This window comes from Marmota monax, unplaced genomic scaffold (assembly GCF_021218885.2).
Source record: "Marmota monax isolate L192 unplaced genomic scaffold, Marmota_monax_Labrador192_F-V1.1 WCK01_AAM20220418_F8-fsc00064, whole genome shotgun sequence".
Lineage (NCBI taxonomy): Eukaryota > Metazoa > Chordata > Mammalia > Rodentia > Sciuridae > Marmota > Marmota monax.
This window is the reverse complement of record NW_026694542.1, coordinates 10,907,873-10,923,502: the sequence shown is the minus strand read 5'-3', so window position 1 is coordinate 10,923,502 and position 15,630 is coordinate 10,907,873. Positions and strand designations below refer to the sequence as shown.

Sequence of the window (15,630 nt, the reverse complement as noted above, 5' to 3'; positions counted from 1 at the left end):
AGAGTGTGTTTGCGTAGAATCACTGCAGTTTAATAAAAGATAGGGGTCCACTCTCTGTGTGGATGAAGGTTAGCAGAAGGCATGGGTGGGGGTGTGGAAAACTGCTCAAGAATTTAGTACAGTAGCGGGGAGGGGTGGGGGAAAGGTGTCCGAAGGTAAGATAGTGGACAGTTTGCTCTGGCCTGCAGCAGATTGTAAGGGTGGAAAGTCTGCACTGGCAGAGGCTTTAGGGAACCTGTTGAGGGGCCTTAAATTGGACCAGAAAGAAACCCTGCCCACTTACATTTCAAAGAACTCCCCCAGTGATTCTGTAGGGTAGGAGGATACTGGTTCCAGTTTCTTAAGATACAATACAGTAATTTCCTATCTTGGAACCTTGATTTTTTCCATAAATGGAAGTTCTAAGTTTTAGACCTTAGATGGACCCTTCACACAATCTAGCCCTGTTGCAAGAACCTAGAGGCAGAGGATATGTTTTGACTATATTCTAGCTCGTATTCATATGAATATATGTGATATGGTTTTTTTTTTTTAAGAGAGAGAGAGAGAATATCTTTTTTTGTAGATGGACACATCCTTTATTTTTATGTGGTGCTGAGAATCGAACCCGGGTTCCGCCCGTGCTCTACCGCTGAGCCACAATCCTAGCCCTTATATGTGATATCTTAACATATCTTTTGTATTCTTCCTTTCATACTATTGCTGCAAATAATTGCCTGTATTAAACAGCCACCTTGCTAAATGAAAAAAGTGTGTGCTCCAGTTTTAAAGAACATGTTTTGACCAAGTCCTTCCTGTCCTCTCACCTCCCAGGGCTAGAGTTTGGATAACATTCTTTTGAATCATCACTGGAGTAAACACATTAAAGTGTCTTCTTCACAACACCATATCTGTAGCTGAGGTGGATGAGAATGATAAAGGCAGAACATAGACTTGCTGTGTTGTTCATCCTTACAATCCAAGTTACCCTTCTGGATAGTTAAGATATAACTCACCTGTCTATTAATTTTACATCACAAGGGAAAAACAACCAAGTCAGCAGATAACAACCCAAGATGTCCATGAGCAATTAGTGAGGCTTTGGAAGATGCCCAGAAGTGGGAGGTGGCTTAACACAAAGCTTTTGGCAGTTGATCATGAATTCTTGGTGAGTGAGGGAATTAGCCTGGGCAAGTGCTGGCTAAGAAGGGGGAGAGTTTGATTCCTAGGGTCGAAAGCCTTGGAGAGATTATCCCTCCCATAAAACTACTTCAAAAGAGATTGGTGGAGCTGGGCGCAGTGGTACACACTTGTAATCCCAGCGACTCTGGAGGCTGATGCACGAAGATCAGAAGTTCAAAGACAGCCTCGGCAAATTAGCAAGGTCCTAAGCAATTTAGCAAGATCCTGCCTCAAAATAAAAAAGCTGGAGTTGTGGCTCAGTGGTTAAGCACCTCTGGGTTCAATCCCCAGCACCGTGGGTGGGAGTGGGAGTGGGGGTGGTAAGGATTGGTAGAAGATGTTCAAGCCCAGTTTTAGACAGAGAAGGATGTAAACATAGAAGTTTAATGAGAGTGCAATACACATATTAGCAGGTCAATAGGTCAAACCTATCCACACTGCTTTCTCCCACAATCACCCTGAATTGAAGATAGAAAGCTGAAAGAAGAAAATAATACAATTTTTTGGTGGGTACTGGGGATTTTTTGGGTACTGGGGATTGACCCCTGGGGCACTTAACCACTAAGCAACATTCTCAGCCCTTTTTAAAAATTTATTTTGAGACAGGGTTTCACTGAGTTGCTTAGGGTCTCACTAAGTTGCGAAGGCTGGCCTTGAACCTGTGTTATTCCTATCTCATTCTCCTGAGTTGCTGGGATTTGTGCACCATTATGCCTGGTGGAGATAACACAATTTAAAAAAAAAAAGTTTTGGGTCAATCTCATTTTTGGGTTCCATTTTTAAAGATTCATCTGCATTTTCTAATCAACAAACTTGAAAGTTTTCTTCTTGTGTGCTTGTACTAGCTCTATTTTTTCCCACCCCTAATCCCTCAACCTGGGGCTAGAGGACTCCAAATGTTTTTATTTGAAGACAAGATGCCTTGATGATCTTGTCATTCTACATTCCACTTTCTATACCCTTATAAATGTTCTCTAAGCATTTTCCAACTGACCTGAGGACAGTAGAGTAGTATCTTGTACATATGACTCATAGGTAGTAGGTTAATCTTTCTTTTTTTTTTTTTTTTTTTTTTTTGGCATAAAGAATTTCCTTATGACAAATTGTTTTTTATTTATTTTTATTGGAACTTTATGGTTGTACATAGCTGTTTGGTTCATCCCATGACAAATTCTTTAAAGAAAAACACCAAAAGACACATTATCCTAATTTTCTCTAATTCCTATAAAGCTTGTTTTTTTCTAAGCACAAGTGGGAGAGATTAGGATAGGAAACTAATTTATCTTTTTTTTTTTTTTCAGTTTTGCTGAAATGGCTCATAGTTTAAAGGTTGAGTGCTTCTATTTCTACAGGATTTAGGCATTAGCAGACCAGCTTAGTGGGTTGTGGAGGTAGAGGGTGAGATACAGAGTGGGGCAGGTAGAACTTGGTTATCATGGGTGATCAATTAGGATTTTAGTCCTCTTTGTCCTGGTAGTTCTGAAATGCCTTTGGGTATTAAGGACACAGCACTGTGAGTCTGGGCAGGCATTGGGGAGCAGGGGGCAGACAGAAGTTTCATTAGGAAGCCTTGGTTAGCAGGTGAAGGAGGGAGAGACCAGCGTAAAGGGCACAAAGGTGGGGGAGGGCGTCTGGATCCCACGTGTATTGGGGGCCTGATCGCTGCACTTCCAGGCCACTCAGCCCCACTAGAGCTTCTGTGAGGGTCAGTTCCTCTTCACCAAGGGAGGAGAGCAACTCAGGTTGCAGGGGGAAAATGCCCTCTTTATCCTGCAGAAAATTCTGTTCCATCATGCTCTCCACCTGCAAGAACCAAACAAAATATCATGGAAAGGAAGATCTAGAAGGCTCTCTTCTTCTTCCCGACTTTGTAAAAACCATAAGGTTATATTCTCCTTATCATAACTCCTTATCTTTCACATTACAGCTCCATGTGGGTCTTTTAACAGCCCTATACAATCAGCAGTGCATTTATTTTGGCCCCATTTTACTGAGGAATAAATCGAGATAGACTCAGAGACATTAAAAGATTTGCTTACATCACTTGGAATAAGCAAAGCCAGTTTTCTGTCTCTTCTCCCAAGAACAGACTGATAAGCCCAGAGTATGGCCAGAAATTCGCCCTTCCCCTTGTTGTGAAATAACAAAAAGGAAGAAACATGGAAAGAGAAGTGAGCATGAGCTCTTGGAATAAGGGAGAGGCCTTCCAGACTCTTCTGTCATCAGGCTAAATCTATACCTTTCCATTGGTTCTAGCTACTTCCTCCTGAACTCTGCCTGACACTGTGTGTGTGTGTGTGTGTGTGTGTGTGTGTATTTCTCACCAGCTTAAGCTGCACTGGTAGGATCTTTTTCTCCATGGACTTTACCAAAAGCTTCTGTTGGGCTTCACTCAGCACTGGAGAAAAAAAAAAAGCAGAGAAAGAGATGTATGTTGTTGGTGCAGAGAGGATAGCAGACTCCAAATAGTATACTTCTGGAACTCAGGCACGCATTGATTGATTAATTCATTCCTTCATTCATGGTTGAATGCCTGCACTATGCTAGGCTTCTCTGCCAGGTGTTATGTAAAAATCATACTCCCTTCACTCAAGAAAATTGCAGTCTTATAGAGAAGACAAAGAAACTGTAGTGGAATTACAGTTTGGGGTGTTAAGGGAGCCATGGCTGAGGGGTCTACTTTGGTTCTGGCTTTTGAAGGCAGCCTTCTTATGGGAACAAACACCTCAGCTTATACCTAAAGGACAAGAGAGTTTTTTTTCTTCCTTGTTTCCTCCCCTTCTTCGCCACCTATCACCTGACTCCAACCACCAGAGTTTTCTAAGTGGGGGGATGTTTCATGTAGAGGGAAGGAGAGAATGTAGAGACAAGATTATAGGATGTTACTCTCAGAAATGAAAGCTAACAGATATCAGTATAGAAGTGTGTGAGCTTAGCTATGTGCAGAAGGTTTATATATGTAGTTGAAAAAAGTGGGCTTAATTCCCAAATCTATAAGAAAGACTGTCTTCTCAGGTTATCCAAAGAGATCAAGTGAGCCAGATGTGGTGGCTTGGGAAGTTGAGGCAGGAGAATCGGGAGTTCAAAGTCAGACTCAGCAATTTAGCAAAGCCCTAAGCAACTCAGCGAGACCCTGTCTCTACATAAAATATAAAAATGGGCTGGGAATGTGGCTGAGTAGTTAAGCATCCCTGGGTTCAATCTCTGATACCAAAAATAATAATAACAACAAAATATACACATACACAAAAGAGAGATCAAATGAATCCTTAGGAATAGAACTACTTTTTAAAAATGCATATATAGAGCTGGGGATGTGGCTCAAGTGGTAGCGCGCTCGCCTGGCATATGTGCGGCCTGGGTTCGATCCTCAGCACCACATACTAACAAAGATGTTGTGTCCGCCGAAAACTAAAAAATAAATATTAAAATTCTCTCTCTCTCTTAAAAAAAAGAATCTACTCTTTTAAAAAATGTATATATAAACTACAAAAACTGTAGTATAATGTCCTGGTATTCACTCAGGTGATTCATTTCTATCACTGAAAAAGTGAAGACTTTATTCCCTACTTACCTGTTAGGGCTCCAAGGAAATAGAGGACAGCATCCATAGCCTCCTTTGATAGTACGATATCTTTTGGGAGTGCCTCCAGGGTTACTTTATGTCCCTTGTCTAGAGCCCCTTCAAGCTGTGGGAAAAGGTAGGTGACATTTAAGATTGCCCAAACAAGCCTGGTGTGGTGATTCACGCCTGTAATCCTAGGGCCTTGGGAGGCTGAGGTAGGAGGATGGGAGGTCAAAGCCAGCCTCAGCAGCGAGGCCCTAAGGAACTCATTGAGACATTGTCTAAGTAAATAAAATAAAATAAATAATAATAAAATATATATATATATATATATATATATATATATATATATTAGTTTTAGGTGGACACAATATATTTATTTTTTTTGTGGTGGTGAGGATTGAAACCAGTGCCTCACGCATGCCAGGCGAGTGCACTACCACTTGAGTCACATCCCCAGCCCTAAGTAAAATATTAAAAAGGGATGAGGATGTGGCTCGGTGGCTAAGTGCCCCTGGGTTCAATCTCCGGTACCAAAAAACGACAAAAAAGTTTGAACAGGTGGCACCTGACACATGATAGTCCCTCGATACATGGCACTTCTCTCCCTTTTCCCAGTTTCTCTTTATGTAGTAACAAATCCTGTAAAGGATTAGACTCCTGCGTTCCTTGGTTACTGGATTCTGGACTCTGGAAAGCTTCTGGCTCCTTCCAGCAGAGGCACTTTTGGTCTACTGTCCACCTTCTGTCCATGAAAGGGAGTGTGTATCTCAGGGAAACCTGTATGGTTTGGCCTTTTTCAGGGGACAGAGAGGGCAGTGGTCACCTGGTAGCCTGGGGGCACTTGCCCAGTCTCAGGGAAGTTATTTTCCTGGCCATTGGCCACTTTTTGCCTCTGTCAGGTATCCCCACCAAGAGCAGTGCCCCAAATGCCCACCACCCAAACCCCTCCTTCTGCTACACCTCCCATCCTCCTGCTGGGGACTTACTGCAAGCTCCAGGTCTTGGAGTTCTTTTTTCTTCCCTAGAAGTTTGCTAAGGGAGCTGAGCAGGGAACTTTGCCCCACTCGACTCAGCTTCTCCACTTCTTGGGTCTCTCTCTGAACCTCTTCTTTCAGTGTCCCAAAATCCTCATGTACCTCCCCTATGAGGACAGGAAATATACACACCAGTCCTTCAACTGACAGCCTCTCCTCTCTTTCAGAAAGTGTTCTCCCCTAGGCTCCTCCCCTCACCCCACTCAGGGCTCCATCCCCTGCTTCCAGCTTGAGATGGCCTTTTTTTCTTTACCAAGGATCAGAGTTATGAAGTTATCCTCCAGCCCCAACAGAAGGGGTGAGGCAAGGCGGTGTCATCTAATCCAACAATTAATCATCCTGGAGACCCCAGGCCTCATCCTGTATCAGTAAGCAAATGACTTCCCATTCTCAGAGATGCCAGCTAAATGTTGAGAGGAAGGTCTAATCTCCCTTCTTAAGATTTAGTAGACAAGGGAGAATGACTTTGGTGACCTCCTAAAGGCCAAGACGGGGATGCTTCAGAGAGCAGTGGCTCTGTATCCAGGGAGAGCATGAACCAGAACTTGGCTTTCTCGGGGCCTGGCATCCAGGGAATACATTGATTCTGTACCAGAAAAGTGGTTCCCTGGAAGTGGCTCCAAACCCTAGAACCTGGCACTCAGCCCTTGCCTGGCCTTCCCTCTACCCTAATGCTTCTCCTGCCACCTTCGTGACAAAATCTTGGAAGAAACAAAATTCCTTACCAACATCAGATGCCTGGATAACTGGAAAACATAAGAAAAACAAACAAAATAGATAAGAATACAGACCTTCAGATTGGCAGCCATCCCCAGGGCATGAAACACTAATCGGAATGCGGTAACAGGTCCAGTCTGGCTCCTGGGAGATCCCAACTATCTTAAAGATACTCTTGCACCATTCCTGGGAATCAGGAATGGGTCAGGAGAAGAGCTATCAGGAATGTGAAAAGGGGCATCCAGATGGAGTTGGCATCACTGTGACTCAGTTTTTGTCTCTGGGCGGCAGAGTAACACATATGTTTGAAATAGGTTATAGCTACCAAGGACTTTGGGGATAAATGTCTGAGATATCAGACCACCTGGGCATCTTGTCCAAAGGTCTCCCCCTTCCACTGCTTTTTCCTAAGCTAGCAGAATTTCTGCCATTTGTCAGGGACAATTGCTAATGAGACCTGCTCTGCCCTCTTCCCTGTCAGTCTCACGCAGGAGGGGAAAAGACTAGTGTTTTTTAAACTAGAGTCAAGAAAGTTGCAGTGGAGTGATAGGATCACTTACGTGCGCATTTCCCCTCTCCTGGCTTTTCTGAAGAGAGAAACAATGCACATCGGTCAGCATAAAACTAATTTCTGCCTTTTTTGTCTAAAGCATCTGTCAAGGTAGCTTCATGGGGGATGATTATACAAACACATGGAGATCCTGTTAGCTCATCCACTCCCACAATTTGGCAACACACACTGACTCCAAGTCCTGTTTCTGCTTCTGATTGTGTCTCTGGTCTCTGTCCTTCTCTCTGTCCCTTGTGGGCACTATTTATATACCTCTGTCTTTCCTAAAGTTGAGGATAGATATTCTGGGATGTGGGAGACAAAAGCAGGGGGCTCCCAGAGGGATTACAGAATCTGCTAGTAGAGGGCAGGGCAGGAGCTGTGGAGAGCCAGTTCACTTACCTTCTGGAGGGAAGGTTTGCATGCTATCATTGCAGATGTGGGGAATATCTGCAAGGAGCAAGAGAAGAAGATCAGGAGGTAGCTTACCCTTCTTTCTCCAGCCTCAAGCCCAAGGGCCCCTTTCTCAGGGCTAGATCCTGTCCCTCAAATGGCTCATCTAATTCTCCACTCGACCTCCACTACAGGAAGTTTGAAGTTCTCTCCTAGATAGCACTGTTTCTACTTGGCATCCTAGTATTGGCATTGATCCTCCTTTGGTTTCTTGAGAGTGGAGGCTGATTTTGTTTAGTTTTATGTCCCTTGTCCCAGCCTCCACAATGCCTAGCACCCAGCAGATGCTCAGAACCCATAAGCCCCTTCCCCCTTCCTCTGGAGCAGGCCCTGTGGCTCAGTCCCCAGCACTGGATGATACAATACACTCCTTCTGCCATTCCCTGACATGGCCACAAGAGGGGACCAGGATGCCTTGGTAATGATGCGAGTAATTGTCATCTTAGGGAAAAATCTTCCAGGACTCCGCTCACCCCATTCATCTTTGCCATTGACCATCAGCTGTCTCACTCGAAAGGCTAGGACGCAGCCCTTGGGGATGGTTACAGCCTCCTTGTGGTTTACAGATCCCTAGAATTAGACAATGAGGATTTGTGAATTTGCAGAAATCCTAAGCATGAGACATTGGGAGTGGTGGTGGGGGCAGGTGGAAAGCCAGGCCTGAGAGCTTTGGGGAGATAGCAAGTTGGGAACCATTCAGTAGTGTCCCAGATCATCTTTCTATCCAGTCTGAACTTGTGGAACGGGCTTTGAAGCCCTCCCACTCATTTCCAGTGCCCATCCAGGATTCTTCCTGGTTCAGATGCATGAAAGGAACTGGGCCAACCTGCTCCATCAAGTACCTGTACACCACCCTGTCCCACCTCCAGGCCCTGATTCCTTCTTTCTCTTCTCCATCTGTCCTTTGCTTACCTCATTCAGAAGTCTTTCATGACTAAGCTCTCCTCCTGTCCCCAAATGCCAAATCATCCCTTGAATATTTACACTTACTAGGTATAGGTATGTGAGCCTTGCGTATTTCCATTGAATTTCCCATGACTGTAGTCTCTGGGATTTAACTGATGCATCTTGACTTTGAGCCTGAGAACTTTCTGTGAGCAAGGAGCTCTGTTTTTTAGCTTGGGAGTACTATGAGGGAAAACTCAGGAGCATGTTTCCCCTTCCCAATATTCCCTGTGGCATCTGGAATAGAGATCTGCTCACACTGGGCACCATCAACTGGAGAAGGGGGTTGTGTCTGGCCAAGTAGGGTTTGGATCTTGAGGAGGTAGGAGAAGGGGTAAGTCAGTAAGTCTTCTTCAGTATCCTGAGTGGGTACCTGTCCAGCAAAGTTAATGAAACCTCTGGGAATGCAAATGCCTATGTGTGTGTGTGTGTGTGTGTGTGTGTGTGTGTGTTTGAACCAAACCTGTAGCCCCAGTGGGGCAAAGAACGGGAGGGAGAAGCAGCCCTCTGCCTTGCCGGCTCTCTCCAGAGTGACCTCCTGTACCGTCTCCACCACCTCCATCACCACATACAGATTCTCACCACGATCTCGCATCTCCTTCAGGAAAGGGTGATCTGCTGCCAGCTTCCTGTGGCAGAAGAAGGATAAGGGGACCATCCAGAGCTTCTCCCCACCTGGGCCATGCCCTTCTCTTTTCTACGGTCATTTGTAGGAACTGGACATTATGGTGACAGGGAAGGAGTGAGGACTCTGGGATCAGTCTGAGTTGGAAACCCAGATCAACTACAGCTTCTCTGAGGCTTAGTTGCCTCATCTATAAAAGGAGGATAAAGATGGTTCCCTCCAGTGTGGAGGTAAACCAGGTCATCATTTGGCACAGAACCTGGCCCAGAAAGGGCCTCATGGTTGCTTCCTTTCCCCTTCTCCTTCTGCTTGGCCATGATTCTCCTTCCTTGCCTTCCATTTCATCTCTTCTGGGTTCATCTCTTGCCATTAACACCAGTCTCTCCTCTCTTTTTGCTCCTTCTGTTTACTTCCTCATATAAACATGTCCTTGATCCTAAAAACTCACTTCCTTTGATCCAGTTACTCTCTCAAATGACCATCCTATTTCTTTCCTTTACTTTATTGGCAAATATCTCAAAAGACCCAACTGTACCCACTCTCTAATTCCTCACTGCCCTGAATTCTGAATTCTCTATAACTTGGCTTCTATTTCCCCAACTTAGCTGAAATCACAATGACAAAAATCAATGTTCATCAAAATCAATGACACTGCACCTGCTGTCCAAGGCAACTCTGTCTTTTCTTGGTTTCTGAGCACACTATACCATGCTGGTTCTGCCCCTGTCTTTCTGGCTCCTGAATCTTACCCATTCTGTCTGAATCCCCCTTTTCCAGTTTATTTGGCTCCATAAAATGCTATGTTCTCAGAGATCTTGTTCTCACCCCTCTGCTCTTGGAACTCCCTCCAACTTTCCCCCCAGTTTCTACAGTATTATTTTGCTGTTCAACACATATGTGTCTTTACTTGAGGGCCCAAAGCACCTTCTCACTCCTGATCTCCAGGTCCTTGATTCCAACTACCTGTTAAACATTCTCAGCTGATGCCAAAGCAGAACCACAAATTTAAAACGTCTAAGAGAAACTCACAATCTTTCTCTACAGATCCACTTCTCACCTCTGTCTTCTTATCACCTGTAATGTCACCTTCAATGTCTCATAATGTCACAATCTGGGTCAAAACGCAGGGTCATCTTTGACAAAATCTTTGCCCTCACCCTGCAATCAGCTGCCAAGCCAAGTCCATTCTATTGCCTTTATTATTATTATTATTAGTAGTAGTAGTAGTAGTAGTAGTAGTGGAGATTGAATCCAGTGTCACTTAACCACTGAGTCACATCCCAGCCCTTTTTGTAGTTTATTTTGATACAGGGTCTTGCTAAGTTGCTTAGGGCCTCGCTAAGTTGCTGAGGCTGGCCTTGAACTTGTAATCCTCCTGTCTCACCCTCCCAAATTGCTAGGATTACAGGCATACCCCACTGCATCTGGCCATTCTATTGCCCTCTGCATAGAATAGGCTGTCCATCTGTTCCTCTGTCTTCATTCCAGCTGCTCTCGCCCAGCTCTTGTCGTCATTTTACATCTCTGATGGGTAGTAGAACGGTATCTTTCCTGGTTCTCAAACCCCTCTCCCTCTTCCTCTATCCAACAACTTCCTCCATCTTGTCATGGGACACATCAGAGCCTACAAGTCCACCTCCTTTCTTTGGCCCTGCTCCTCCATGAGCTGAGTCCACCCTGCATCTTCTTCTTATTTCACGGGTGCCTCTTTTGCACCTGCCAGATGGACTGTTCTTATTGGTTTTGAGAGGTCTCACCTGTGTGTCTTCTCCCAGCCCTGGTGAATAATTTCTTTTCATCTTTCAAGCCCTAGATCATGGGCCACCACCTCTGTGGGGTCTTACCTTCTTTCCCTGATGAGAAGTTCCTATGGCCTTCCACAAGGTTCATTCCCCTGGCACTGACCACTTCTTGTCTTGGATTTTAGTAATTGCCGATATGTTAGTTTTCACCTTCCTAGGTCACAGAGTTCTTGGAAAAAGATGCTCGAGGGGTACCCAAGCCCAAAACAGGATGCTTTTCATTCAACCAGAGTAGTGCAAATGTTTACTGAGTAACTTCTGAACACTCCAGCCCTTCCAGCTGGACTCCCCAGTCCTTACCTCTTCTTTTTAACCACTACTTAACTACTTGAAAGTCAGTTCCCCCATCAAGCCAAACATACATGGAGCCTAGCATCAATGTGGCATCTGCCACACCCCATGTGCTGTTGGGACAGCATCCCCGAGGGTGTGCTTGGTGTGTGTATGGGGCCAGGCAGAAAGCTTCACTTATGGGAGCAGACCACTGGGCTCATGCTTCAGGGGGGAGCAGTTTAAGATCAGGCCCCTCCCCATTTTAAGGCATTTAATAGTTCTAGAGTTGGAAGGAACCTTAGGAATGATCATCTAACTCCATCATTCAGAAAACTGAAGTTTTGAGAGAAATGACTTTTCCAAGGTCTCATGAACGTGGATGCATTCATCCCCAGGTGTGTGTGACACTGGGGGTAGTGAAGGACAGAAAGGAGTGCTTAGGAAATGGCCTGAATACACTCCCCGTGGTGACCACATCGGCGTAGGTCAGTGTGAGGGTCTCACCCTTTCACTCAGGGCCCAATGCACCGTTTCCATGCCCTGCCTCACCCCACCCCACCCTGCTAGCCCCTGTGCCCTTTCCATTCTCACCTCTCCTCGTGCAAGGACTCCAGGGCCTTGGGAGCCACACTGAGTGTCTGGACCTCCAGCGTGCTGTTCCTGGAGAGCCCGGCAGTCCCCCTCACCTTCACCGTCTTTGGTACATCCACCTCTCCCTCCACTCGGGCGTCCAGCATATTCTTAAAGCCAAAGTTCCCAGAGTCTGTTGGATCTGCAGGAAGGAGAAGATAGAAGGGTCTGGGGTGAGAGGCATTCTCTGTCACCTGTTCAGCTCCTAATGAGATTGTCGAGGAGATGACTCCTAACCATAGCAGGTCAGAGAGGAGCTTCCCAGTCCTCCTCGTGGGGCAGGTGCCTGACTCCTACCCGGCAGCACCCCTCAGAATCCAGTCCCACGGCTGAGGCTCACCTGAGGGTGAGTTGCCTGGCTCAAGCACATCCAGAAGGGTGTAGTCGGTGCGGACATAGCGGGCCCCCCAGAACAGTGTGCTCTTCCTCTTCCTCAACACCAGGCAGAAGGGGTGAAAGCGCTTGAAATCAATGAGGCTGTCCAGGGGTGTTAAGTCCCCTCGAGGGTTTAGCTGTCTGGCCAAGGCCCGGGTGACATTTTCAAACATGGTCATTGTCCCTGTGAGGAGAGAGATGAGACTGTCCAGATGGCTGCCAAGGACCTGGTAAGGTCCCTGCCGTGGGGAGCCACCCTGCTCTGGGGCAGGGGGAGCTCTTAAAGATGCCTGAATTCTCAAATGTTAGACCTGGAAAGAACCCGAGAAGTTTTCACGTTATGGTGAGGAGACTCAGGTTCCAGAGCTTACATGGCGGGCTAGGGAAGCCACAACCAAAGGGCTCTTTTCTCAGTCTACATTCTTTTTTTTTTCACAGTCACAGAGCCTGGATGGAGCATTTCATTAGCTGTAGAAGTGAAGCTTTCTCTCACACCTGGGAGCAGCCATTGCCAGGGAAGCAGCCACCACTGGGGTCAAGGTGTCGGAAGGCAGAGCTGGGCACTGCACTAGCTGCCCTTTGTTGATGGGGGTTCACTTCCCATCATGGTGGCTGCCCCACTGCTCCAGGCATGTTGATGTTCTTTGCCTTTGTTCTCTCTGCTTTTCATACCCTCTTCCCAGTCTAAAGCATTCCTATTCATTTTTTAAAGACTCAATTTAGGTCACTCCCTGGTGACACCTCCCCTCACTCCTTCAGGCATCTGGTGACTTCACAGCCAAGTGCTGTGTACATCTCCTGAAACACCTGCCACTTTATGTTGTTATGATCTCTTCACCTGACTCACCTACTCTACTGCGACTTCCCCGACAGCTGGCAATGGGTCTTAGTCACCTCGGTAGCATCAGTACCAAGGCAGTGCCTGGCACAGAGTTGGAGCTTGGCAAATGAGTGCGGAAAAGAAAAAAGAAAGAATGAATGAATGAATGCAGCCCTGGGAGACACATGCTGGGGTAAGAGGGCCTCAGAGAATGTGGGGCCTACGAGAGCCCGAGCTTCACCATCTTAGATCTCTGTCTTTGATGTTCAAGTCCAGGTGCTCTGCTGGGCAGCTGGAGGCACACCCAGATTATCCCTGTGGGTGGAAGAGAACCTACCAGCTGGCCTGGAAGTGCCTTGCTTTCTTGTGGTACCTCACAGAGACAGGGAAGTGGAGGCACAGTCACAGATGTGTGAGGCCATTCTTCATGCTCCAATGTACTTTGTCACCCCTTACTCCTGGGAGGACCATGATGGGCTAGGACAACCTCTTGGGGATAACTGGGGGCACATGGGACTCCTCACCAGAGAGGCGCTCACTGGGCCACCTCCCCTTCCGTCCCCAAGATCTATCAGGATACCTACCCGACTGCCCTTCTGGTCCCACTCAGCTCCCTAGATCACCAAACTGTCCCCTGCCTCCTCTCCCGTCATCAAATTCTTACCAGGGAATGATGCTCTGGGTCCTTCAGGAAACCTGGTGTGGAGTGAGGGCCCAGGGCTTGCTCTGCCTGCAGGTTGAGAGGATGACTGTCCTTTGCCAGGAGAGGCTGCTTTATGCCTCTGTGGAGACAGGGATATAGGCTTCAAGGGACCCCGCCTGCCCCAGTGACCCCACCCCCTCCCGCTCCACTTCCGGGAGAACAGCATCAACCTGTTCCAGGTGCGCCTTGCCCCAGGCCCCCAGGCTCTGGCATCCAAAGGGCTGAGGGGGTGGATAGGGTGCTGCCAGGAAGGTGTTAGCGTAGGTGGGGGCAACCGGGCCAAGAGCTAGGTGGCAGGTGAAGGTTAGTTTGTGGCCATCTTTGGGAGATACAGAGAGGCAGAGGGAGTGGGGGTGTGTGTGCACACACACGTGTGTGCGTATGTGTGTATGAATGAGGAGGGATGGCATCTTTGTTTTGATGTGAACGTGGTCTATCAGGAAGCATCTGGGATTCATGGTAGGCCTTACAGGTGCGATAAGGGGATAAGATTCCAGAAGAGATTCCAGGAGAGAACAGAGCAGCTGAGAAGTTGTTCTTCACGGACCTGTGTGTCAGCCTCCCCATCCCTGCCTCAGTGCATTTGTTTTAGCCCCATATACATATCTCTGCTACCGCTAGATGCATAAGTCTAGGCAGAGACGGAGCTAGGCCAGGAGGTTTTCTGGGGTAAAGTGTTCTGTGTCTCAGCTGCTCGTGGAACACTGAATACACACATGTCTGTCAACAGAGGCAGAGGCATAGCAGCAATATTACTGGAAAAGCCCAAGATGCCTGTTGACGGGGGTCAGGAGTCTCACTGTAGGTCACTCAGGTCCTGCTTCTGTCTTCTGTCTGGGCCTGGAAGGAATTTTAAAGGAGACCTGACACCCATGCCTAGCTCTGTAGATGACAAGTTAAGGGATTTACACGCAAGGCCTGTAGCATGGGGCTCCGTGGTCTCGTATGTGTGCACGTGGGTCCTGAACACCCATGAGCTGTTGCGTTCACCGTGAGGCATTCCTCAGCAGTGCTCATGGAAAAAGTAATGCAAACGTGAAGGACGTGAAGAGTACGGTTGATCTTTTCTGGAGGTTTCCTTGAGGAGCTGGTGGTGAATGGGAAGATGAGACCACCCAGACTCAGTAAAACTCCCTAAACATTTCATTACTCTACTTTTGTCTTCAAGGTCTCATTCAGTGTGACAGATGCTCCCATATGGCTCCTCCCTATGTTTTAAAGCAAAACAAAACAAAATGAAAACCACCTTGCCTTTGCCTCTCTGGTCCCCACTCCTTACCACACTGCTTGCTTCCCTTCTCATCCACCCCTGCCCTCTTTGTGTATCTATCATACACTTCCTCCTTCAACACCTCTAACTGTTGCATAGGCCATCCAATGTCCCTCTTCCTTAGAAGAGGCAAAGTTGGGGAGGTGAGTGTGTGGGAAGGTTGTCATTAGTCTTTTGGTCCCTGTCACAAGTGTGCATGTATGTAGAAATGTGTTGTATGTTGTCCTGAGTGTGCTCTGTCATGAACACATAGATGAAACATATTTGTATCTTGCCATGATGTCAGAATTTATTGAATAATAATAAATTCATAGGCTAAACCACTTTAATCAGCGGCAGTTTACTGAATACTTGTGGATCATCTGGTAGTCCTAAATCAGGCAGATTTTTAAATTTTAATCTTTTTTTTAAAATTTTAATCTTAATGTTTAATATCTATAACACTCTCAAGTCACAAATTCTACTTTATACGTGTGAGTGTGTGTGTTACTGAAAGGTTAAAAAATGGTTAAGGCAGCCACAGGGGTTTAGAAGGCTGAACTCAGAGTAAAGACAGACTATCTGAATGTAATGTCCCTGTAGATGGTCAGCCAAAGAAATTATTCAGGGCTCAGAGTTGTTAAAACACAGAAACTCATTTTAGGCCAAGGTTCAGAGGGACAGCAGTTTCACAGTGTCACCTTGGAATGTCAGTTTGAGACGTC

The 15,630-nt window shown here is 46.5% G+C and overlaps 1 protein-coding gene across 3 annotated transcripts; it reads right to left on the bottom strand.

Annotated features, from left to right (window-relative positions):
• Positions 1-2,542: 2,542 nt before the first annotated feature.
• Gsdma (gasdermin A) lies at positions 2,543-13,742 on the bottom strand. Of its 3 annotated transcripts, XM_058571584.1 has the most exons (13): positions 13,618-13,740; positions 12,981-13,072; positions 12,099-12,317; positions 11,720-11,900; positions 8,892-9,057; positions 7,957-8,053; positions 7,433-7,480; positions 7,041-7,067; positions 6,489-6,509; positions 5,716-5,870; positions 4,736-4,850; positions 3,486-3,559; positions 2,543-2,964 (listed from the first exon to the last, which is right to left on the bottom strand). In XM_058571584.1, exons 3-13 carry the CDS (start codon positions 12,310-12,312, stop codon positions 2,722-2,724), a joined length of 1,341 nt encoding a protein of 446 aa, XP_058427567.1. In that variant the 5' UTR covers positions 12,313-12,317; positions 12,981-13,072; positions 13,618-13,740; the 3' UTR covers positions 2,543-2,721. The 3 variants fall into 3 exon arrangements, with proteins under 3 accessions (XP_058427567.1, XP_046276562.1, XP_058427568.1); XM_046420606.2 differs by lacking the exon at positions 12,981-13,072 and having other exon boundaries at positions 13,618-13,742; XM_058571585.1 differs by lacking the exons at positions 7,041-7,067; positions 12,981-13,072 and having other exon boundaries at positions 13,618-13,742.
• Between the last annotated feature and the right edge of the window lie 1,888 nt (positions 13,743-15,630).